The sequence below is a fragment of the Salvelinus alpinus genome, chromosome 27 (genome assembly GCF_045679555.1).
Source record: "Salvelinus alpinus chromosome 27, SLU_Salpinus.1, whole genome shotgun sequence".
In the NCBI taxonomy this organism is placed as follows: Eukaryota; Metazoa; Chordata; class Actinopteri; order Salmoniformes; family Salmonidae; genus Salvelinus; species Salvelinus alpinus.
Genome location: NC_092112.1, coordinates 35,794,972 through 35,821,602, shown reverse-complemented (window position 1 = coordinate 35,821,602; position 26,631 = coordinate 35,794,972). Strand labels below are relative to the sequence as shown.

The 26,631-nt window shown below is 41.8% G+C and overlaps 1 protein-coding gene across 2 annotated transcripts; it reads right to left on the bottom strand.

The window, feature by feature from the left end:
• Positions 1 to 2,723: 2,723 nt before the first annotated feature.
• LOC139556479 (probable G-protein coupled receptor 132) lies at positions 2,724 to 18,228 on the bottom strand. 2 transcript variants are annotated; one of them, XM_071370472.1, is made up of 3 exons: positions 18,080 to 18,224; positions 17,658 to 17,757; positions 2,724 to 5,429 (listed from the first exon to the last, which is right to left on the bottom strand). In XM_071370472.1, exons 2-3 carry the CDS (start codon positions 17,668 to 17,670, stop codon positions 4,360 to 4,362), a joined length of 1,083 nt encoding a protein of 360 aa, XP_071226573.1. In that variant the 5' UTR covers positions 17,671 to 17,757; positions 18,080 to 18,224; the 3' UTR covers positions 2,724 to 4,359. The 2 variants fall into 2 exon arrangements, with proteins under 2 accessions (XP_071226573.1, XP_071226572.1); XM_071370471.1 differs by lacking the exon at positions 17,658 to 17,757 and having other exon boundaries at positions 18,080 to 18,228.
• Positions 18,229 to 26,631: the final 8,403 nt, after the last annotated feature.

The window sequence follows — 26,631 nt, the reverse complement described above, 5'->3', positions numbered from 1 at the left end:
CGACCTCTAGTCATGGCATTACCGACTGCTTTTCTATTTACCCGAAGCCATTTGTGTGATCTTACCTGTTGGCAAGATGCTATACATAAGAGTTGCCCTTTTGCCTCCTTGTCCTATTGTGTTTGATACAGTAAAAACGAATCACCAAGGTTTCCATTTTAAAAGCTGTTATTTATGAGCACTGTACAGTATATTCAGGGCTTATTACTGGAATCAGGCTGACGAGGTGGAAAGGCTGTTTGGTGAGAGTAGTCAGTCCATCAACCTCGCAGCAAAATAACTTAAAAGTAATGTTAATCCTACTTGGACATGTTTGTGTTTCTGTGGGAGGAAACGGACACAAATAGAAAACGCAGAAAAACACAGCTCACAAGTTCACACTCGAATGCGCAGCTACTAAACCACCGAGAAAAGCAGTCAGTCTAATAAATAAACTGTCGGTCATAAAACAACATCAGCAAACCAAAGAAAAAACGTCAGTCAAAATCATATCATACACAAATGATGTATTTTTAGCCTGGGTGGATTAGCTGTTATATCAACAGGGCTGAGCTATAACTGGTATAAACGGGTGTTATGCTAGTGAAAGATGTGTGGCATGTTTTACTGACGTGGCGAGGGTCTGAAATCTCACAGAGTGACTGCACTTGTGTTATGTATGCTCAACAACACAAGCAGGGCACAAGGATGATTGGCAAGTGAGAAAGATTTCTCTTAAACAGATATATTTAATTCATTTTGATGCGTGTGCTTATCCTTTTTGGAGGATAGTACACAGAGCTGCCATTGTGCATAGTTTTCTTTCACAATGGAAGTTTATTTAGCCATTATTTAATATAGACATGTTTCCCATGAGAAATGCAGTTGCAGTGAAATCTTGGTTGACAAAATGAAAAGATTGTAGATTTCCTCTGTAGATGTATTTTTTTCTCTCTCGATATTTCATGTAAAGTAGCCTAAAATTATTTAATTTGAAGTTCCTCCCAAATTTATTTTAAGACTTTAGAAAAAAAACTTTAGATGTCAGGAATTTGTGTCTGCTATGCAAGACAGCTACTTGTAAAAACTGAGACTACAAGCTCTAGTTACACACACACTATGTATTCACCGAGCTTGTCTCTTCCACGTCAGCAAAGTGTGAACTCGTGTGACATAAAATCTTAGCCTGGCATGTCTTAGAAGTACAGGAAACAGACCCTGTTAACTGTTCTGACTATTATATTACTCTATATTATATTACTCTATTAAATTGTTTTTGTATAAAAAAACATTAGCAAATTACTTTTTTGTATTTGCAACAGACTATATAGAGCCACAGTATACAGCACCATCAGACACCTACATCCTGTGTCTGTTTGAATTTGAATATAGCAGTCTGTTTTCATAACACCTTTCATGTCCCTATACATATATCAAGGTAAAAAAGAAATTGATTGATATACAAAGCTGTAATAGGACTACCTGACCTGATGACTCCTTGCTGTCCCCAGTCCACCTGATCATGCTGCTGCTCCAGTTTCAACTGTTCTGCCTGTGGCTATGGAACCCTGACCTGTTCACTGGACGTGCTACCTTGTCCCGGACCTGCGGTTTTGGACTCTCTCTCTACCGCACCTGTTGTCTCTAACTCTGAATGATCGGCTATGAAAAGCCAACTGACATTTACTCCTGAGGTACTGACCTGTTGCACCCTCTACAACCACTCGGATTATTATTATCGGACCCTGCTGGTCATCTATGAACATTTGAAGATCTTGGCCATGTTCTGTTATAATCTCCACCCGGCACAGCCAGAAGAGGACTTGCCACCCCTCAGAGCCTGGTTCCTCTCTAGGTTTCTTCCTAAGATCCGGCCTTTCTAGGGAGTTTTTCCTAGCCACTGTGCTTCTACATCTGCATAGCTTGCCGTTTGGGGTTTTAGGCTGGGTTTCTGTACAGCACTTTGTGACATCGACTGATGTAAAAAGGGCTTTATAAATACATGTGATTGATTGATAATAACTTGCTCTAGTTTAGACTACTTGTGGAACCATCTATACTGGGATTTCTTCAATGGTAGTCACCACTTTGTGTGCATTTGCCTTTGATGAACTAAATCAAATCAAATTGTATTGGTCACATACACATATTTAGCAGATGTTTTTGCAGGTGTCGCTACACCCGCATGTCAAATAGCAACCGTGTTCATACACATAGAGCTGTACAAGAGAAACCATTCAATGGGTTAAGAATGGTAAGAATTCCTGCAACTTTATGGCCCACATCTCTCATGTTTCTACGCAATCTCTCCACCTCATGCACTTTTCATCCATGACCGTGTCAACCAAAATGAATGCCCAAGAACAGCTAGACGTGACACTTTTATGCATGTTTTTGGCCGCGAAAAAACAATGTTCCAAACCACAAGCTTACCGGATGCTCTTTCTATTGAGACAGCTCCTAAACACACCTTCATCTGCATGTTCATATTCTTTTAACATCAAACGCTGTTTTTTTTCTGTCACAACACTGAAACCACACGTAATATAGGCTATGCATGCAAACTAAAAAGCCTGACAGTGCATTAGTGGAATAAAGCTTTTATTATGTGTCAGTACCTTTAAGTGCCTATGCATTCTCACTCTTTGTTTGTTCCTGTTATAGTGTGAAACTCACGTTTCACCCGTAGGAGCAAGATAAATCTGGACAGACTTCCACTTCAAAAATGAAACTGAAATGTCACATTTTACTTCAAATGTTTATTTAAAAATGTACAGAAACAGTATAAATAATATTCATCGAGATGAAATGTTTCAATAAAAAGAACAAGCCTTTGCTTTTTACAAACTTTTAAAAAGGTCTGCAACATAGGACGAAAAACACTAAATGTATATTAAAGGTTATACGAAGATTATATCTTCATGTTGCAAAACACAACACCAAAAACATGACGAACACTAAACATTTTCGTTTTCAAAATAAAATAAACTGTAAGAGCATGCTGTTGATCATCTACTGTGAAATCACCTATGTTTCTAGAGACAAACACAATATATATATAATATGTATTGCAGCGTATCACATTTTGCACAATTTCTTTAACAAATACTGTTTGTCCAAAGGCAAACACAATTTTTCCATTAATAGAAAATCTGTTTCTCACTCCTACATTAGCACCAGAGCAGTCAAGTTTCAAACTTTTCTTTCACATGGACACAAATAAATGCTGAATTTGGCAAACATTGACAATTGGGTCATTCCTACAACTATGTGGCGCCTTTTCTGTCACCCAGGATTCAGTATATTACTTCTTATTCAGTGTAAAATGTGGATTCTAAAAGGCTTTAAATATAAAGTCAGGTGTCCTTTACCTTAAAAATATGGATATTAAAAGGGAATTCTATGCATTTTGAACACTTTTCTTCAGTAGATGTAGGCATTTTTTGTCCCCCGGTTGTTATTCATCAACTTCCATGAGAAATATTAGCCATAAAATACACTATTTAAAATATGTTTTCATTATTTTATAGTCCTAGTTAAATTATCTCTCATCAATAACGTTTTTTTCATGATTACTTTATTTATTATCATTTTATTTATTTCTGTGTGTCCCTGATATCACTTTCCATCCTGTTAGTTTGTCGTAATTCTCCACTTAAGAAAACAACCCCTTCCTACAATGACACCATATTTAGGAAGAGTCATAATTCCTTGGTGGGAAAACAATGGTGCACGGCTAAATAAATATTAATAGTCTGCATGTCCCACTCATACATTTCCACCCTGTTAGGCTAAATTAGAGCAAGTCAAAACATTTACAAATGTTAAAATATGTTTGATAAGAGAATTTAAAATCCTGTTCAAGTGTTCACCATTATGCTAGCTCAATCTTGCTCACTCCCAGCGCTATGGCTAATATAGGCTCCACATTTCCACCTTGTTATGTTCCACCCTGTTATGTTCCACCCTGTTATGTTCCACCATGTTATGATTATGCACCTAAAAAAATGTAAGTTCCTGAGTTTGACCAATATGTTTCCCTTTTTCTGATAGTAAACTAAAAATAGAATACAAAAGTTATGAGGTCCTAAAGGTACCGCATAGCAGGAATAACCCAATTTCTTCAACCGGAGACGAACAGCAAAAAATTAGGCAGAAATTAACTCAAAGCGGAGTTGAAGTCCTGCTTGACACATTTCAATCATATACATTCCAGTCAGTTTCTGGGATGGCTGGAATACATTGTCTCCCATTGCTCTTGCTATGTTTGGGGTTCCACCTGGCTCTATGCTGAGTTTGTTTAATATTCCAGAGTACCTGCAAGTCACCATCCCAGAGTTCCTTCAGCAGTCATATCTGGATACCCCTCTGGCTCCCATATCAAACCTCTACCCTTCCTCTGCCATCCTTTGCCACATCCAGTATGGCGGCTGCCACTTCTGACGAGTTCTTGGAGTTGTGCATCTTGTGCTGGCTGCTGTCGGTGGAACGCGGCTGCAGGGTGGCCCGCCCCCGGAGGTATTTCAGGCCGCTACGCAGCTCCTTGCGAATGTTGTCGCTGGAGAGCACGTAGAGGATGGGGTTGATGGCGCTGTTTAAGGTGGACAGGCCCAAAGAGATAGTGTAAGGGGTGTATATGCTTTCCTCAAAGTTGCATGTCTTCTGCAGCTTGGGGATGTGGAAGGTGACTGCGCGCAGCAGCAGGATGATGTGGTACGGCGCGAAGCACACCAGGAAGAGGATAACCACGGCAATCGCCAAGTAGCGCACCCGCTCCTTCTGGCACGGCCGCAGCCCCGTGCTGGCCTGCACGCTGGCCAGGATGGCACGGTTGGTGACCACCAGCACGACCAGTGGGGCCAAGAAGCCAATGACGAAGCGTGCGTAGTTGAAACCCGTCACTGTGAGCGTGCTCTGGCCCGGCTCAAAGCATTTCTTCTCTACCACGTTGCCCTCCATCATGGTAAAAACTGGCACGTGGCCCATGAACACCACCAAGACGATTACCAAGGTAACCGCAACTGCCAGCTTCTGCTGGCGAAGGCCGCGCGACTCCACGGCGTAGACCACGGCCACATATCGGTCGCTGGAGACACAGCACAGCAGGAAGATGCTGATGTACATGTTGTTGAAGAAGAAGTAGCCCGTCACCTTGCAAGCCATTGAGCTCCAGCGCCACTGGTGGCCCATGTTCGCGTAGTCGGCCCACATGGGCAGGGTGCAGAGGTAGATGAGGTCGCACACGGACAGGCTCAACAGATAGATGCCCAGGACGTTTTTGCGGCGCACCTGGAGGAAGGTCAGGTAGACAGTAATGATATTGGCGGGCAGCCCAATAATCAGTACCACACTGTAAAGCACAACCAGGGGCACGCGGTCCTCAAAGTAGGTCAGGTTGCAGTTGGTGGCTGCCACGCTGATCTGAGTCATGGTCGTCTCATACATAGTGTCTGGAGGGTAGAGAGAGAGAGGGAAAGAGAGAAAAAGCGAGGTCACATTTCCTATTTTGGTATGCAGGTTGTGTGATATATTAAACCTTTGAATGTATGCAAACACAAATGAGGAAATCACAAGATTCACTCTATTTGCAGAGCATTTTCCCACAGACGTTTACATGTCATTCATATTGGTTGGATATCTCCGGAACAAATCATGCTTGAAGATGGCCTATTGGCCTAGTAAGCAAACTAACAAGGGCTTTTTAATTTTGATCGCAAAAGGCGTTTTTCTGGCTTGTTTCACAGCTTTCTGTTTTATAAAATTCTAGATCTACAGTATGCCCCTAATATGTAAGCCACATCCATTCCTTCTCGTGGTTTGTCTACTCTACAGCCACTGTAGTCTAATGTGATAGACTTTACCTTACTTACACACACATACAGAGACAGAAACATAATTACTCTGTATTCACAGAAAACCCCTTAGGGGCCACTAAAGGAAGAATGAGTGAGAGTGAGTTGCTCGAAGGACACAGAAGCTGAGTTATGTGCATAGTAGTTATGTGCATAGTGGTTATGTGCATCTGAGTTATGTGCATAGTAGTTATGTGCATAGTGGTTATGTGCATCTGAGTTATGTGCATAGTGCATACATGACTATGTGCGACTGTCCAAAAGCGGCAACATGGTTTAAAGTCAGCCCTCGGCTTTATGGAAATGTACATCTGATTTGTCAAGGCCCTTAGCATGTTGAGTCATTTGCATGTTAAAGCGCTTCATTGCTGAGAATCAATTAGCAAGCAACCAAAAACCACACGATAGACAAGTAATACCACAACTCCTAGTTGGTGTATCTCAACTGAAAACGACTTTGTTGACCTACCTTGATCTAGTCATCAACCTTGATGGTCATTGTTAGACCCATTTTGGTACATAAAGAAAATGTACAGTATAAAATATATTTTGGTTGATTTGTTATTGAATATAGAATTGTATGACAACTGTTTATTGTATGTACAGAAACCCAACTTTATGACTATTGTGACACCTAATGGCCTGTTGGACAGCATAAAGGGATTATGGGTAAAGATGGCCTCAGTATAATTGGAAGAAGTGTAGGAGGCCTATATGGAAGATGCCAAAGAGAAACAGCTTTCAACCGTGTAAACCATTGTTTTTTCAACCAAACCACCATGTTTTTTTTACATTCATGGCTTTACCTTTTTTTTTTTTTACATCGTTACCATCTTGGAACCTGTTAGAACACCCGGACTATATTGTTTGTTCTTCCATTTATCAGCCTGGAACTGTGTGACAACCCAGACAATTCTTTGTGAGTAATGAATATAATTTACCTGCAACAACTCTGAAGTCTCTCAATGGGAAAACACGTTGGAACCCACCCTGTAAAGGCGTCTATAGATATGTGTGGCGGAGTTGAGAGATGTGGCTTTCCCTATTACTTGTTCGTTTTGATATTGAGCTATCTGATACAAATGCTCTAAGACTTCTAGGTTGTATTGGTTGTATTGGTATGTTTTCATTGGTTGGCTTTAAACTAGGCTACACGTGCACGTGAGGTAGGTTACAGTATGCTATTTTGTGAACTATTCTGTCACCCATTTTAGATAAACCAAACTAAAAGGGGTCCCAGTCTAAGTTGGAGATGGATGATGTGGCTGTCATGAAATTTTGTCAGCCAGTGATTGTCAAGCAAATAACTGCCGGTCTCATGATAATTGACCGTTAATTAACATAAACACATTTAGCATCTCCTGGCTTCCACACATAGCCTACAAGCCACTGATGTAGACCTTTCGAACATCTGCATTTTAAGAATTATAATAAATCAATTTAATATAGCCTGCACCATCACAATAAATCCAATGTTTATTTTAGAAAGGTCTAAAGAAACACGATATGAAGAAAATGTAGTCTATTTCAGAAGAACAGAATAGCATACTCTGAGTTCTCCTTATGTTAGGCCCTTATCTGGCTATGCCACATGGCTGTGGGCTATGCTAACTAATTTAGCAGACAAGATTTTCGGAGAATTCCATGGCATTATTATTATTGGGCACCCGGGTGGCACAGTGGTCTAAGGCATTGCATCTCAGTGCAAGAGGCATTACTGGTTCGAATCCAGGCTGCATCACATCTGGTCGTGATTGGGAGTCCCATAGGGCGGTGCACAATTGGCCAGGGTAGGCCGTCATTGTAAATAAGAATTTGTTCTTAACTGACTTGCCTAGTTAAATAAAAGGTAAGATATACAATTATTTTATATTATTAAAAATACAACTGAACAAAGCTGAATTAAATAGAAAGGATATTTTCTCCAAACGATTTCTGAGGTGGGTGCGCACATGCGTCTATTCTGTGTTGAGCGGTTAACAAAGAAACAGGCCCTCCTATATGCTTAATTTAGAGTTATTTATGTAACTTTAGTTGTGATACAAACGATGGGCTATATGTTTTGATTTTTAATTAATTCTAATGCTGCATGATGTGACTTATGATGATTTGAAAAAAGTTGCATGAAAAGCATGAGCTCTGATTTGTTTCTTGCACAGGCTGCACACACTTCATAAGCCCCTTGTGTTCAGTGTCGGTTTTATTGAATATCTTGGTATGGCACAAGGTCGGTATGAACGTATGACAATCTGGATACCGCCCAAGCCTAACTGCTGCACCAACTGTGTATATTCCTCGTGACCGAAAACTATCAGACTTCAGTGGGGCCTCTTGGGAGCAGACGGTTGAGGAATGGCTAGCCCTGGTGAAGTTGAGCTTACGGGTCTCCTGTGTGCCGGTAAGTGATTGGGCGGAGCTAATCAGGCAGCACCTGAAAGGAGAGGCCAGTGAAACGGTGAAGCTGATGTTAGAGGATGAAGAGGATGTTGCCGGCATCTATGCAGTACTTTTGGACATGTACGGGGGTAAGGTTCGTCTGGGGACCTTGTTTAAGGAGTTGTATGGGAAGACGCAAGGAGCTGATGAGACCATTCGGGCCTATGCATATGACCTGCAGACAAAGTTGGACAGAGTGCTAAAAAAAGATCCCAACTGTGTTACAGAGCCGGAAGAAATACTCAAGAAACAGCTGATGTTGGAATTCAGTGAGGATGGCCTTCGTCGGGAGATGAAGATGGTCCTAAAGGAGAAAAAATTGCCCTTCATTGATATGATTAATGTTGCCATCACCTGGTAAGAGGAGGAAAAACACCCCCCAACCCCAGCCAAGAACAGCAACAAATCACGAGGCACGGTGAGTGAGGCTGCGGCGGCTACGCCGTCATCTTCTGTAGCTTTAGAGGGCCTCCAAGACACAAATCAGAAGATAGCTTCCTTAGCAGGAAGAACTGGTTCAGGACATTTGCCAGGCCAGGAGAGACCGAACCCCCCAAGAGGAACAGGCCCCAGGGAGGAGGAACACCAGACCTCCATTGATGGACAACGATGAACGATTCACAGTGCATTCGTAAAGTATTCAGACCCCTTGACTTTTTCCACATTTTCTTAAGTTATAGCCTTATTTTAAAATTGATCAAATATTTTTTTCCCCTCATCAATCTACACACAATACCCCATAATGACAAAGCGAAAACAGGTTTTTAGATTTAAAAAAAGAAAAAGAAAAGAAAATACCGTATTTAGATAAGTATTCAGACCCTTTGCTATGAGACTCGAAATTGAGCTCAGGTGAATCCTGTTTCCATTGATCATCCTTGAGATGTTTCTACTACTTGATTGGAGTCCACCTGTGGTAAATTCAATTGATTGGACATTATTTGGAAAGGCACATACCTGTCTATATACGGCCCCACAGTTATAAGGTCCCACAGTCATAAGGTCCCACAGAAACAAGATTCTCTGGTCTGATGAAACCAAGATCGAACTCTTGGGCCTGAATGCCAAGTGTCACGTCTGGAGGAAACCTGGCACCATCCCTACGGTGACGCATGGTGGTGGCAGAATCATGCTGTGGGGATGTTTTTCAGTGGCAGGGACTGGGAGACTAGTCAGGATCGAGGGAAAGATGAACGGAGCAAAGTACAGAGAGATCCTTGATTAAAATCTGCTCCAGACCACTCAGGAACTCAGAGTGGGGCGAAGATTCACCTTCAACAGGACAACGACCCTAAGCACACAGCCAAGACAATACAGGAGTGACTTCGTGGACATGTCATTGAATGTCCTTGAGTGCCCCAACCAGAGCCCGGACTTGAACCAGATCAAACATCTTTGGAAGACCTGAAAATATCTGTGCAGCGTCACTCCCCATCCAACCTGACAGAGCTTGAGAGGATCTGCAGAGAAGAATGGGAGAAACTCCCCAAATACAGGTGTTCCAAGCTTCTAGCATCATACCCAAGAATCGAGGCTGTAATAGCTGCCAAAGGTGCATTAACATAGTACTGAGTAAAGGGTCTGAATACTTGTGTAAATGTGATATTTCAGTTTTTATTTTTAATACATTTGCAAAGATTTCTAAAAACCTATTTTTGCTTTGTCATTATGGGGTATTGTGTGTAGATTGATGAGGGAAAAAATTATTTAATACATTTTAGAATAAGGCTGTAACGTAACAAAATGTGGGAAAAGTCAAAGGGTCTGAATACTTTCCGAATGCACTGTATTTGGTACACGTGCGGACAGCCGGGGCATACTAGCCATTACTGCACATGGTGCAGGGGTTTCAAGGGGGGTCTACTGGTATAACCATGCCAGTCTTGGTCCAACTAATAGACATTGATAGCCAGGGTGGAAGGAACGTATCAACCATCTGCAGTCAGTTAGACTGTGAAAGACCTTGAAAGCTTTTGGTAGCTGCCTGATAGTGGAGGTGAAAATTGCTGGAGTTAAGACTAAATGTTTGCTTGATACTGGGTCAGAGGTCACCACCATTGCCAAGACACACTTTTAAAAAGCACTTTGGAGTTGATCTAGCTATCTGGTGATCTAGAACTGTCGTGTGCAAGGTGGGTGCGTTTTACAGCCACCAAAGGGCTGGATATTCCTGTTTTTGGCTGTCTGGAGACAGACATGAAGTGCATGGGAAGAAAACTACATGGGAAGTGTGTCTTCTTCTTGAAGCATCCTCCGTCAGAGAGTAGGGAACCACAAGAAGTGCCCGGCATCATGGGAATGAATGTCATGTGGGACCTTCAAGGACTACTCTTCACCAACCAGGAAGTTGTGACAAAGTGGGACCGCCACCGACTCTGGAGAGGAAGCCCCGCTGAAGCGTGTCAGGGCGAACATTGGGAGGCAGACCAGTTATGTGGTTCCAACAAAGGTCGTGGGAAGAAGGAAGATCACCGTCCCTCTGTAGAGTGAGAAGATCGTGCACAAAAAAAGAAATTGGTCGACCCTCATGATTCCATGTGGGTCTTGCAGTCGGACAGTCAACGGGATGGCCCAGCAAGAGTGCTGCAAGCTGCAGTAGACAAATCTGTTGAGGTCGGGGGGAAAAGGCAACTATTCCGGAGGGGAAAGGCTGCAGGTATAAAGAGACGGCATTGGGAGGGTCCCCGGCGGTCTCAGAGGAGCTCGAGGGGTACATTGCCTAGGTACTCAGACTTGGCAGGGTTTTGCAGAGGGTAATGTGGTGGAGTTGAGAGATGTGAACATTTCATGGCTATGATTGCTACGGGGCGATAGTCATTTAGATAGGTTACCCTGGCGTTCATGGGCACAGGGACTATGGTGGTCTGCTCAAAACATATAAGTATTACAGACTGGGTCAGGGAGAGGTTGAAAATGTCAGTGAAGACACTTGCCAACTGGTCAGCGTATGCTCTGAGTATGTGTTCTGGTAATCCGTCTGGCCCTGCTTCCTTGTGAATGTTAACCTGTTTAAAAGTCTTATTTACATCGGCTACGGAGAGCGTGATCACACAGTCGTCCGGAACAGTTGGTGCTCTCATGCATAGTTCTGTGTTGCTAGCCTCGAAGCGTACTTAGAAGGTACACGTATTTTGCTTGTCTGGTAGGCTCATTCCATTGGATAGCTCGCGGCTGGTTTTCCTTTTGTAATCCGTGATAGTTTGCAAACCCTGCCACATCCGACGAGCATCAGAGCTGGTGTAGTAGGATTCGATCTTGGTCTTGTATTGACGGTTCGTTGGAGGGCGTAGCAGGATTTCTTATAAGGGTCTGGATTAGTGTCCCGCTCATTGAAAGCGGCAGCGTTAGCCTTTAGCTCAGTGCGGATGTTGCCTGTAATCCATGGCTTCTGGTTGGGATATGTATGTTTGGTCAATGTGGGGACAACGTCGTCGATGCACTTATTAATGAAACCAGTGACTGATGTGCTAAACTCTTCAATGCCATCGGATGAATCTCAGAACATTTTCCTGTCTGGTCTAGCGAAACAGTCGTGTAGTGTAGCATCCGCTTCATCAGACCACATAAAGTCACCGGCCACTAGGAGCGTCGCCTCTTGGTGAGCATTTATTTAGTTTTTGCTTATGGCCCTATACAGCTCGTTGAGTGCGGTCTTAGTGCCAGCATCAGTTTGTGGTGGTAAATACTAAATACTACAAAAAATATACATAAAAAGTACCTTGGTAAATAGTGTGGTCTACAGCTTATCATGAGGTATTCTAACTCAGGTGAGCAGAACCGAGACTTCCTTAATATTAGAGAGTGACTTGTGTAATTCTATACAGTGTAATTGTTGAGTGACTTGTGTCAAAGCAGTTAGATAATTAAACTGCACTCTAAGCAGTTAAACTGCACTCTAAGGCAAAGACTCAGCCAAAGAGTGTGTTACATCTTGCTTTTGTCTTTTTAACTGAAAAAGATTTAACCCTGCAGCTATACAGTTGACTCAGTCCCTGTGATGTGCAGAGGAGAAATTAACAAATTGGACCAGCCCAGTCTTTACTTGACCAAAAAATACTTCTGAAATGAGTGTGGGTCAAGAAGCCTTGTTAAACCAATTACATTTTTACAAGAGCAACACTTTCCTGTGTGGCAGAGCAGACTTTTTACCCTATGGCTGTTCAAGATGGATGCTTAAATAATAAATTGTTTATTTCCCAGTTACATTTGTGACTCGTTTCAGGAAATTAGGTGTATGTCGCACGTCACTACTTCACAGGACAGGCATTTGACTTTAACATACTTTTATTTTTATCAAGATGTGTTTTTTGGCAGAAATGCCTTCTGGAACATGTGAACTTTCATGTGCCTTAATAACAAACTTGTATTGCCATCTGTAAATACGAATAAAATTGTTAAATTACGAGCCTTGTTGGTTTAACTACAGAAAAAGACAAGAACCTTCCTGCTAGCTCTGCCCGATGGAAGCTGCCGTTTGATTGCAAATATGCAGAGGGAGTTGAAAATAGAACACACAGAAAGCTGTTGTATAAAACACCTGTCTCCGGATTACATCGTCAAACTAAGGGCAACCATGGCATCCGTGACAGAGAGGGAGAAGCGTTCATCCATGTACAGTGGGTATAGAAAGTCACCACCCCCTTTCAAAATGTTCACCTTTTGTTGCCTTTGAGCCTGAAATGAAAACACAACATTTGACATTTTCAGAATTTATTTACACACAGTAACCCACAATATCCAAGTGGAGAAAAAAAGATCTTTAAATGTATTAAAAGTAAAACAGTAAAATACCCTACTTGAATAAGAATTAGAATTGCAATTTCAAACTTTCTGAGGTATAACCAAACACTTTCCAGATCACAAATCAAGCTAATTTACTTCCATCTGTGATCAATTGTAGTGACTTTGATTAGTTCAAAATAAAAGCAGTTGTTCATAGAGGACTCCACTGCTTAGTGGTGCAATTCAAAGCAAAGAATCCACTACGGGCGGAAAGGTACTTTCAAAAGATCTACGAGATAAAGTTGTGGAAAGGCACAAGTCAGGGGATGGATATAAAACGATTTAAAAGGCTTTGTCTATCCCTCGGAGCACTGTTAAGACCATTTTTAAGAAGTGGGAGGCATATGGCACAACCCAGACCCTGCATAGTTCAGGCTGTCCCTCCAAACTGGATGACCGGGCAAGGAGGAGACTGATCACAGAGGCTACCAAGAAGCCAATAGAGACTTTGAAGGAGCTTCAGGCCTTTATGGCAAAGACTGGTCAACGTGTGTATGTGACCACAATATCACAAGCGCTCCACAAATCTGGCCTCTATGGGAGGGTGGCAAGAAAAAAAACAGTCCTCAAAAAAAGCCACATCAAGTCTCGTTTGTTGTAGATTGTAGATTCCAAGGCTAAGTGGCAAAAGGTGCTGTGGTCAGATGAGACCAAAATTGAACTTTTTGGCCTGAAAGCAAAACGATATGTCTGGCAAAAACCCAATAAATCTTCCCACTCAAAGAACACCATGCCAACAGTACAGCACGGCGGTGGCAGCATCCTGTTGTGGCGGTGTTTCTCTTCAGCAGGGACTGGAACACTTGTCAGGATAGAAAGGAAAATGTACAGTGCAAAATACCGACAGATTCTTGAGGAGAACCTGCAGCCCTCTGACAGGAAGTTAAAAATGGGAAGATGGTTCACGTTTCAACATGACAATGAAACAAAGCACACTGCCAAAGCAACCGTACAGTGGCTGAAGGAAATTAAGGTGAAAGTCCTTGAGTGGCCTAGTCAGAGCCCTGACCTAAATCCTATTGAGAATCTGTGGAAGAACTTGAAGAGTGCAGTCCATGAGCGGTCACCATGCAATTTGACTGAGCTTAAACAATTCTGCAAAGAAGAATGGGCAAATATTGCACAGTCTAGGTCTGCAAAGTTAGTAGAGACGTATTCAAAGAGACTCATGGCTGTAATTCAAGCAAAAGGTGATTCCATCAAGTATTAACTCTGGGGGGTGTTCACCTATCCAAATAGGGTATTTTACTGTTTATTAGAGAGTTTTTTTGAAAATGTTTTTCACTTGGATATTGTAGGTTGTAGGTTATCCATGTGTAAATAAAGTCTGATTTGATGTGTTTTCATTTCAGGCTGTAAGGCAACAAAACATTTTTAAAGGGGGTGTTCACTTCACTGACATTTTCAACCTCTCCCTGACCGAGTCTGTAATACCAACATGTTTCAAGCAGACCACCATAGTGCCTGTGCCCAAGAACACGAAGGTAACCTGCCTAAATGACTACCGACCCGTAGCACTCACGTCTGTAGTCATGAAGTGCTTTTAAAGGCTGGTCATGGCTCACCTCAACACCATTATCCCAGAAACCCTAGACCCACTTTAATTTGCATACCGCCCCAACAGATCCACAGATGATGCAATCTCTATTGCACTCCACACTGCCCTTTCCCACCTGGACAAAAGGAACACCTATGTGAGAATGCTGTTCATTAACTACAGCTCAGCGTTCAACATCATAGTGCCCTCAAAGCTCATCAATAAGCTAAGGACCCTGGGACTAAACACCTCCCTCTGCGACTGGATCCTGGACTTCCTGACGGGCCGCACGGGTGGTAAGGGTAGGTAACAACACATCCGCCGCGCTGATCCTCAACACTGGGGCCCCTCAGGAGTGCGTGCTCAGTCCCCTCTTGTACTGTTCACTCATGCCTGCACGGCCAGGCACGACTCCAACACCATCATTAAGTTTGCCGATGACACAACAGTGGTAGACTTGATCATCGACAACGACTAGGCAGCCTATAGGAAGGAGATCAGAGACCTGGCCGTGTGATGCCAGGACAACAACCTCTCCCTCAATGTGATCAAAACAAAGGAGAAGATTGTGGACTACAGGAAAAAGAGGACCGAGCACGCCCACATTCTCATCGATGGGGCTGCAGTGGAGCAGGTTGAGAGCTTCAAGTTCCTTGGTGTCCACATCACCAACAAACTAACATGGTCCAAGCACACCAAGACAGTCGTGAAGAGGGCACGACAAAACCTATTCCCCCTCAAGAAACTGAAAAGATTTGGCATGGGTCCTCAGATCCTAAAAAGGTTCTACAGCTGCACCATCGAGAGCATCCTGACTGGTTACATCACTGCCTGGTATGGCAACTGCTCGGCCTCCGACCGCAAGGCACTACAAAGGGTGGTGTGAACGGCCCAGTACATCACTGGGGCCAAGCTTCCTGCCATCCAGGACCTCTATACCAGGCGGTGTCAGAGGAAGGCCCTAAAAATTGTCAAAGACTCCAGCCACCCTAGTCATAGACTGTTCTCTCTGGTACCGCACGGCAAGTGGTACCGGAGCGCCAAGTCTAGATCCAAGAGGCTTCTAAACAGCTTCTACCCCCAAGCCATAAGACACCTAATCAAATGGCTACCCAGACTATTTGCATAGCCCCCCCACACTCTCCCCCTCTTTTACACCGCTGCTACTCTCTGCTGTTATTATCTATGCATAGTCACTTAACTCTACCTTCATGTACATATTACCTCAAGTGTCACCGCACATTGACTCCGTACCGGTACCCCCCATGTATATAGTCTCGCTATTGTTATTTTACTACTGCTCTTTAATTACTTGGTACTTTTATTTCTTATTCTTATCCATACTTTTTTCAACTGCATTGTTGGTTAGGGGCTCGTAAGTAAGCATTTCACTGTAAGGTCTACTACACCTGTTGTATTCGGCGCATGTGACCAATAAAATTTGATTTGATTTTGATTTGAATGTGTGTAGACAAAGAAGAGCTCTCCAGTAGGTGCACCAAAATATTCAAGGGCCATTTTCTCAAAAGTGGGGTTACAAGTTCATCAACTTTCAAAGCATAATTACTTTCCCATTGTTCCTTAACTGTAGTGTATGATATACAATTTTCTAGCTCTGAGTCTCTACTTTTATCCAATGTAAATTTCAAATTTTGCTACATAAGACCGAATCAAGCTGGTCGGTCACATTTATGATGAGAGGGGTGAATGAATGGATCACTAGAGCACTGGGAAAATCAACCTGGTCTCAGAGCATTCCGTATTATTCTGTACGTAAATCTGAGACACTCCATTTAATATGATATGTTATGTTTCGTATGGTATGTATTAATTTTTGGATGTCCACCACCCATTTGGTATGATATGTTACAATTAAATGCTGTAGTATAGTGTTACAAATTAGGGTTAGGAGAAGGGTTAGCTAACATGCTAAGTAGTTGCAAAGTAGCCAAAAAATAGTAAGTAGTTGAAAAATTATCAGTGATGAGATTGGAACTCGAAACTCCCTAATTTGAGTATCTCGGATTTACATTTACTATGTTACGTCTACTATGTTCGTCTAGTCTATGAAACCAGGTTGGGAAAATAGGCATCAGGGAACTGCTGCCTGACAAACGAGACTAGGAGATAGGCTATATAAAACAAATGCAAATTTGAATCATTAATGCATAGTAATACAAGTAACCTACGCATTTAGCATGGCATTTACGATTCAGAATGTATAAATCATAGCCCAGAAGCTGTAGCTTCTACAGAACCATGGGCCAGCACACTGGTTCAGTAAGTGCATAGCCTACATATATATATATTGGACCGTTTTCTCTGAAACTGAGTTTGTGTGCTGAAAGGAAATCTACCACCCGACTAGACACTTTTGATCGATATTGAAAGAGGGGCTGGCTCCTCCGCCTGCTGTAAGGCTTTGTCTTCATTGTGTCACATGTCCTCTTTCCTGACACACATTTATGTTAAGGATGAACACGATGACTTTAGGAGAAAATAAAACCTTTGCTCTATGTGTCGCCTGCCATTAGTGACGGTAGCGCACATTCATTTCACCCCCGTTAATCTCGGTGCTCCGGGGATTTTTGAGGAGGCGCTTCTTTCAACTCACTTGACAGTTTGTATGGGAGACCTAAGTGGGTCGTGTTGTGCTACACTATCTTGTTATTATGTCTAGGCTAGCGTAGCCTACCTGATGGCACACACAATATTCTGAGAATAAGGTTGAGATATAACCGGCTGAGCGTGCGTGAGCGCTCGTGCGACAGATTTAATCACATAAATTGACATAAACAACATGCACTGCAAGGTTCCTACAACAACCTGACTGATTTAAAATATTTTACCATTTAAACAATTCATTAAATATTGATCATCTCGTTGTTTACAAAAAAAAATGTATGCAACATTTAACTACCCACTGAGTCGAACATGGTGGCAAGGTGAACAGCTATGCTTTGCTTATTGAACACTTAATAATGCATAGCCGTCTGGAATGATTAATCACAGTTGCTTTGAAATATTATTATAATAAAATATAAATAACAAATAACCAACAATAAACTCACAATTTTCTTTCATGTCCTTACGCCAATGTAGGCTACAATAACAGCAAACTACCAGTAACTGAGGTGACCTATAAATGTATCTACATTTCCCCGCATGATCCTTGAAGACAAAAAAAACATTTTTAGAGTTTTTCTCATTAGTCGATCACCAAAATACAAAACTACACTTCCAATCACGGCACGATAGACCATAAAACTGAACTGATAACTAAGTCGCAAATAATAATATCAGTCAGAACGTAATATCCAGAAGTGCACGCTGCATGATAGCTCTGGATCAGGGCGGTTAGTGCGTATCCTTTCACTACAGAGGAAGGCGCATTAAGGACCTGGACCAGAGCTAACTGCTACCTAAATCAATAATTTCTTAAAAGTTACAATTATCTCAATCACACATTTCAACATTTGTCAGAGAAACTCACCGTTTTCCTGTAACATCTCTCGAAATCCGTAAACAGTCTTCATCCATTACTGCCTGAAAGAGAGCATGCTTCTTCCACCTTTGTCATACATTCTACATTCATAAGCATACTGTTAAAGTGCTGTTTAAACATCCGCTACGATAGTAGTACGTGCGCAGGGGAAGATCCCGGCGCTCTGAAATGTCACGTGGTTTGAATATAGTAATACCACAAGTGACAAATCATTGATGTATTGCTCCAGTGTACTCTTACCACCTTAAAAAATATATTGCACTGACTTCTTGAAAAAGACACACATGAGCACGAGAGTTTTTTTTATATATATAAAAAATACTTTTAAAAAATGTAATCTGTTGGTGATTCATTTACTAAGTCTTCTGTGTAAAAACAGAAGGGAATGCAATGAGTAAGCCAGCACGGTCATAATTTGCAACAATGCTAACATTTAGCCAAGGCCATGACATTGAGTAATTCCATAGCCTTTATGCTATAGCAATGATTAGTGGGAAAGCTGCTAGGGATGTTCTGAATTTACTCCACTCCCGAGCCAAAAGCCACCTAAAATTGCACAAAACGTGGCCAAAAACAAGACCACCCTGAGCCATGTTTTCAAAACCTAAACTCTAGAGAAACTGAAAGAATAAAAGGCGAAAGAAAGACTTCTGTGTTGGTCATTACTGAGATGTGGTTTAGGAAGAGTGTTTTGAATACTGACGTTAACCTTTCTGGTTATAACCTTTTTCGGCAAGACAGACCTTCCAAAGTTGGGGGTGGCAATCTTTACCAAGGATCACCTTCAGTGCTCGGTTGTCTCCACCAAGTCTATCCCCAAACAATTTGATTTTCTGGTAAGCGTTAAACTTTCAAATAGCTCTTTGTTGACTGTCGCTGGGTGTTATCGTCCTCCATCAGCACTGACCTGTACCCTACCTGCCCTAAGCTCTCTCCTAGCCCCTTACACTAAATCTGAATTTGTCCTGCTAGGTGACCTAAACTGGGACATGCTTAAACCACCTGACCAAGTCCTAAAGCAATGGGACTCCCTAAATCTTTCTCAGATTATTACCAATTCCACAAGGCATGACTTCAAACACCCAGAAAACACCCAGGTTACTCTTTTTCATGGTATCCTCACAAATATTCCTGATAGGTATCAGTCTGGTGTTTTCTGTAATGACCTTAATGATCACTGTTTTACAGCCTGTGTTTGTAATGGCTGTTCAGTCAAACGACCGGTCCTGATTTGTCATAGACGCTTGCTAAAAAAAAATTATGAGCAAGCTGTAAAATGTTTGATATTTTCAGTGGTATTGTAAACACACCCCCATAAATAAGATGAGAATTAAAAACAGGTTCAGCCCTTGGTTTGACCGTGATCTTGCAGAGTTACTCCACCTCAAGAATTGCATTTGGCGAAAGCCTCGGCACACGCATACTCAGGCTGACTAGCCCTCGGTCAGGCAAATGAGAAATAAGTGCACTCAGGCTATCCAGAAGGCCAAAGTTAGTTACTTTAAGGAGCAGTTCTCTCTCTGTGGGTCTAATCCCAAGAAGTTCTGGAAAACGGTTAAAGACCTGGAGAATAAACCCTCCTCACAGCTGCCCATGTCCCTTAATGTTGATGATGTGGTTGTTACTGACAAGAAGCACATGGCTGAGCTCTTTAATCACCACTTCATTAAGTCAGGATTCCTATTTGACTCAGCCATGCCTCCTTGCCCGTCCAACATTTCCTCATCTCCCACCCCTTCTAATGTGACTATCCCTGATGCTTCTCCCTCTTTCCCCCCTGCCCCGCTACAAAGTTTCTCCCTGCAGGCAGTCACTGAGTCCGAGGTGCTAAAGGAGCTCCTTAAACTTGACCCCAAAAAAACATCTGGGTCAGATGGTTTAGACCCTTTCTTCTTTAAAGTTGCTGCCCCTACCATCGCCAAGCCTATCTTCAACCTTTTTAACCTGTCTCTCCTTTCTGGGGAAATTCCCATTGCTTGGAAGGCAGCCACAGTTCATCCTTTATTTAAAGGGGGAGATCAAGCTGATCCTAACTGTTATAGGCCTATTTCTATTTTACCCTGTTTATCAAAAGTGTTGGAAAACTAGTCAATAATCAACTGACTAGCTTTCTTGATGTCTATATTATTCTCTCGGATTTTCAATCTGGTTTCTGCTCAGGTTATGGATGTGTCACTGCAACCTTTAAGGTCCTCACTGATGTCACCATTGCCCTTGATTCTAAGCATTATTGTGCTGCTATTTTTATTGACTTGGTCAAAGCTTTTGATACGGTAGACCATTCCATTCTTGTGGGCCGGCTAAGGAATATTGGTGTCTCTGAGGGGTCTTTGGCCTGGTTTCCTAACTACCTCTCTCAAAGAGGGCAGTATATAAAGTCAGAAAATCTGATGTCTCAGCCACTGCCTGTCACCAACGGAGCACCCCAAGGCTCGATCCTAGGCCTGTCAATTTACATCAACAACATAGCTCAGGCAGTAGGAAGCTCTCTCATCCATTTATATGCAGATAAGTCTCATACTCAGCTGGCCCCTACCCGGATTTTGTGTTAAATGCTCTACAACAAAGCTTTCTTAGTGTTCAACAAGCTTTCTCTATCTTTAACCTTGTTCTGAACACCTCCAAAACAAAGGTAATGTGGTTTGGTAAGAAGAATGCCCTTCTTCCCACAGGTGTTATTGCTACCTTTGAGGGTTTAGAGCTTGAGGTAGTCACCTCATACAAGTACTTGGGAGTATGGCTAGATGGTGCACTGTCCTTCTCTCAGCACATATCAAAGCTGCAGGCTAAAGTTAAATCTAGACTTGGTTTTCTCTATCGTAATCACTCCTCTTTCACCCCAGCTGGCAAACTAATCCTGATTCAGATGACCATCCTACCCATGCTAGATTACCGAGACGTAATTTATAGATCGGCAGGTAAGGGTGCTCTCGAGCGGCTAGATATTCTTTACCATTCAGCCATCAGATGTGCCACCAATGCTCCTTATAGGACACATCACTGCACTCTTTCCTCCTCTGTAAACTGGTCATCTCTGTATACCCGTCACAAGACCCACTGGTTGATGCTTATTTATAAAATTTGAATTTGTTCTTAACTGACTTGCCTAGTTAAATAAAAAAAATATTAAAACTTCATTAATATCAATATAATCATGAGGATATCGGAATCCAAATCCCCCTAAAAAAGGGGAACTTCAGGCGAGGTGATAGTTTCAGGGGTGTAGTAGTCATATTTTAGAACCATAGCTTTCTTCTCTCTCATCTTCCCTCTGGACAGGGGAGACCTGGGTTGTATTCACTAGAAATAAACTGACCAAAATGGGGAGGGACTGCCTAAACTTGTCCAAAAATAAGCTAATTTTCATTGCAAAATGTTTTGCTACGGTGATCACTAATAAATACGACCCAGGGACAGGATGTCAGGAATCTCAGGGTGGGCTTCGAAACACTTATTTACGTTTCAAAAAGTTTGAAAAAGGTTTTTGTTGCATGCCCTACTGAACACGACCCAGCTTCCCTTTGCCCTTGTTGACCCGAAACCGTGGGTGTGGAACTTCCCTGGGAAATTTTGTAGATCTGAGATAACTGGATAGATGTGAAGAACTATGACCAAATTCTAACCCATTTGGGGAAAAGATGGAGCTAGTACTAAATTGCAATTGCCTATCTATACTTATCAAATTCTTTCAGTTGAACACAATTGCCTAGGGGGAAGCGGTGAGCCTAAGGGTTCTTGACAGGGCTGTACATCAGTGGTTTCAAACCTGTTGTTACTTCAGAATTTTCTGGTGACCTACAGCAGTGTCCCAAACTCGGCGCTGGGGCCCCCCCTGGGTGCACGTTTAGTTTTTTGCCCTAGCACTACACAGATGATTCAAATAATCAACTCATCATCAAGCTTTAATTATGGGGCGGCAGGTATCCTAATGGTTAGAGCATTGGGCCAGTAACCGAAAGGTTGCTGGATCGAATCCCCGAGCTGACAAGGTAAAAATATTTTGTTCTGCCCCTGAACAAGGCAGTTAACCCACTATTCCCCGGTAGGCTGTCATTGTAAATAAGAATATGTTCTTAACTGACTTGCCTAGTTAAATAAAAGGTTAATATTTAAAACATTTACATTTGAATCAGCTGTGGACCGAGTTTGGGAAACCCTGAGCTACAGTATCAGATAAACAAAACCACGTCTCTGGCATTAAAGGGAAGAAGAAAAGTTTCTGATGACATCATCTGGTGTGCATCATGTGATTTGTTTAAAATGAGCTTTTTTGTTTAAAATCACATGATGCACACTAGACGTCATCAGTGGTTGTGTTCCCCTGCGTTGCATGCATCAACCAATGTCATGTCATTGACAGTGTCGTCGGGCACCAGATTCATACCCTTAAACTTATTCCACATTTTGTTATGCTACGGCCCAAATTCAAAATTGATTAAAAAAAATTCTCTCTCACCCATCTAGACACAATACCCTATAATGAAAAAGTGAAAACATGTTTTTAGACATTTTTGAAATGCAGATATTTCATTTACATAAGTATTAACACCCCCGAGTCAATACATATTAGAATCACCTATGGCAGATATTACAGCTGTGAGTCTTTCTGGGTACGCCTCTAAGAGCTTTGCACATCTGGATTGTACAATATTTGCCCATTATTCTTCTCAAAATGATTCAAGCCCTGTCAAAGTTGGTTGTTGATCATTGCTGGACAACCATTTAAATCTTGCCATAGATTTTCAAGCAGATTTCAGTTTTTTTTTTTTTTTTATCTGCCATTCACTGTCTTCTTGGTAGGAAACTCCAATGTAGATTTGGCCTTGGGTTTTAGGTTATTGTCCTGCTGAAAGGTGAATTCAGATCCTAGTGTCTGGTGGAAAGCAAACTGAACCAGGTTTTCCTTGAGGATTTTGCTTGTGCTTAACTCCCTTCAGTTATGTTTTTATCTTGAAAAAACAGTCCTTAACGATTACAAGCATACCCATAACATGATGCAGCCACCACTATGCTTGAAAATATGGACAGTAGTATCCAGTAATGTATTGGATTTGCCCCAAACATAACACTTTGTATTCAGGATAAAAAGTTAATTACTTTGGAGTATTACTTTTGTGCCTTGTTTAAAACAGGATGCATGTTTTGGAATCATTTTTATACTGTACAGGCTCCCTTCTTTTCACTCTGCCAATTATGTTAGTATTGTGGGGTGACTACAATGTTATTGATCCAACCTCAGTATTCTCCTATCACAGCTATTAAACTCTGTAACTGTTTTAAAGTCACCATTGGCCTCATGGTGAAATCCCTGAGTGGTTTCCTTCCTCTCCGGCAACTGAGTTAGGAAAGACAACTTTATCTTTGTAGTGACTGGGTGTATTGATACACATTCCAAAGTGTAATTAATAACTTCACCATGCTCAAAGGGATATTCAATGTCTGCTTTTCAAAATTGTACCCATCTACCAATAGATGCCCTTCTTTGCGAGGCATTGGATAACCTCCCTGGTCTTTGTGGTTGAATCTGTGTTTGAAATTCACTTCTTGACTGAGGGATCTTACAGATAATTGTACAGTTGAAGTCGGAAGTTTACATACACTTAGGTTGGAGTCATTAAAAATATTTTTTCAACCACTCCACAAATTTATTGTTAAAAGTTTTGTTTTGGCAAGTCGGTTAGGACATCTACTTTGTGCATGACACAAGTAATTTTCTCCAACAATTGTTTACAGACAGATTATTGCACTTATAATTCACTGTATCACAATTCCAGGGGGTCAGAAGTTTACATACAGTAAGTTGACTGTGCCTTTAAACAGCTTGGAAAATTCCAGAAAATTATGTCATGGCTTTAGAGGCTTATGATAGGCTAATTGACATCATTTGAGTCAATTGGAGGTGTACCTGTGGATGTATTTCAAGGCCTACCTTCAAACTCAATGCCTCTTTGCTTGACATCATGGGAAAATCAAAAGGATTCAGCCAAGACCTCAGAAAAAAATTGTAGACCTCCACAAGTCAGGAGGAAACATGTACAAAAGTATCTATATCCACAGTAAAACGAGTCCTATATCGACATAACCTGAAAGGCCGCTCAGCAAGGAAGAAGCCACTGCTCCAAAACCGCCATAACAAAGCCAGACTACGGTTTGTAACTGTACATGGGGACAAAGACTTTCTGGAGAAATGTCCTCTGAACTGATGAAACAAAAATAGAACTGTTTGGCCATAATGACAAACGTTATGTTTGGAGGAAAAAGGGGGAGGCTTGCAAGCCGAAGAACACCATCCCAACCGTGAAGCACAGGGGGGCAGCATCATGTTGTGGGGGTGCTTTGCTGCAGGAGGGACTGGTGCACTTCACAAAATAGATGGCATCATGAGGATGGAAAATTATGTTGATGTATTGAAGCAACATCTCAAGACATCAGTCAGGAAGTTAAAGCTTGGTTGCAAATGGGTCTTCCAAATGGACAATGTCCCCAATCATACTTCCAAAGTTGTGGCAAAATGGCTTAAGGACAACAAAGTCAAGTTATTGGAGTGGCCATCACAAAGCACTGACCTCAATCCCATAGAACATTTGTGGGCAGAACTGAAAATGCGTGTGCGAGCAAGGAGGCCTACAAACCTTACGCAGTTACACTAGCTCTGTCAGGAGGAATGGGCCAAAATTCACCCAACTTATTGTGGGAAGCTTGTGGAAGGCTACCCAAAACGTTTGACCCAAGTTAAACAATTTAATGGCAATGCTACCAAATACTAATTGAGTGTATGTAAACTTCTGACCCACTGGGAATGTGATGAAAGAAATAAAAGCTGAAATGAATCATTCTCTCTACTATTATTCTGACATTTCACATTCTTAAAATAAAGTGGTGATCCTAACTGACCTAAGACAGGGAATTTTTACGAGGATTAAATGTCAGGAATTGTGAAAAACTGAGTTTAAATGTATTTGGCTAAGGTGTATGAAAACTTCCAATTTCAGCTGTATGTGTGGGGTAAAAAAAAAAAGCACCACCCCCATACTCATAGAATTGACTCAAAATGAATGTTTACAACCACAAATAACAATAACTGCGACCCTGTGTTTATAAACGTGGATATCGATTTTGCCACTTCAGCATGCTTTTGTGGCACAGTCGACGCCAAGCAGGGCTACAGGCCAGAAGGTTGAGGGTTCGCCGACCACCACGGACAAGATAACTCTCCCTGCCTGCTTCATTAGGCTACATTACAATCAGAGCCGGCTGCAGACAATGCTCAGCTAGGTAGAAATCAGATTTTCATAATTTTGATGCTATATTTATAATTCAATAAAATATATGCTAGAAAGTGTATGCCCCCAGGCCTGGTGGGAAGCAAAAGTTATTCCGTTATCTAAGAACAGTAAAGCCCCCTTTACTGGCTCAAATCGGCGACCAATCACCCTGTTACTAACTTTTGGGGAAAAAAGTGTTTGACCAGATACAATGCTTTTTTACAGTAACCAAATTGACAACAGACTTTCAGCACGCTTATAGGGAAGGACATTCAACAAGCACAGCACTTACACAAATGACTAATGATTGGCTGAGAGAAATTGATGATAAAAAGATTGTGGGTGCTGTTTTGTTAGACTTCAGTGTGGCTTTTGACATTATTGATCATAGTCTGTTGCTGGAAAAACGTACACTACCGTTCAAAAGTTTGGGGTCACTTAGAAATGTCCGTGTTTTTGAAAGAAAATAAAAAATATGTATCCATTAAAATAACATTAAATTGATCAGAAATACAGTGTAGACATTGTTGATGTTGTAAATGACTATTGTAGCTGGAAATGGCTGATTTTTAAAATGGAATATCTACATAGGCGTACAGAGGCCCATTATCAGCAACAATCACTCCTGTGTTTCAATGGCACGTTGTGTTAGCTAATCCAAGTTTATAATTATAAAAGGCTAATTGATCATTAGAAAACCCTTTTGCAATTATGTTGGCACAGCTGCAAACTGTTGTCCTGATTAAAGATGCAATAAAACTGTCCTTCTTTAGACTAGTTGAGTATCTGGAGCATCAGCATTTGTGGGTTCGATTACAAGCTCAAAATGGCCAGAAACGAAGCACTTTCTTCTGAAACTCGTCACTCTATTCTTGTTCTGAGAAATGAATGTTTTGCCATGCGAGAAGTTACCAAGAAACTGAAGATCTCGTACAACGCTGTGTACTACTCCCTTCACAGTACAGAGCAAACTGGCTTTAACCAGAATAGAAAGAGGAGTGGGAGGCTGTGGTGCACAACTGAGCAAGAGGACAAGTACATTAGTGTCTAGTTTGAGAAACAGACGCCTCACAAGTCCTTACCTGGTAGCTTCATTAAATTGATGTTGGCCTTCTAGGCAGAGTTGCAAAGAAAAAGCCATATCTCAGACTGGCCAATAAAAAGGAAAGATTAAGATGGGCAAAAGAACACAGACACTGGACAGAGGAACAATGCCTAGAAGGCCAGCATCCCGGAGTCACCTCTTCACTGTTGACGTTGAGACTGGTGTTTTGT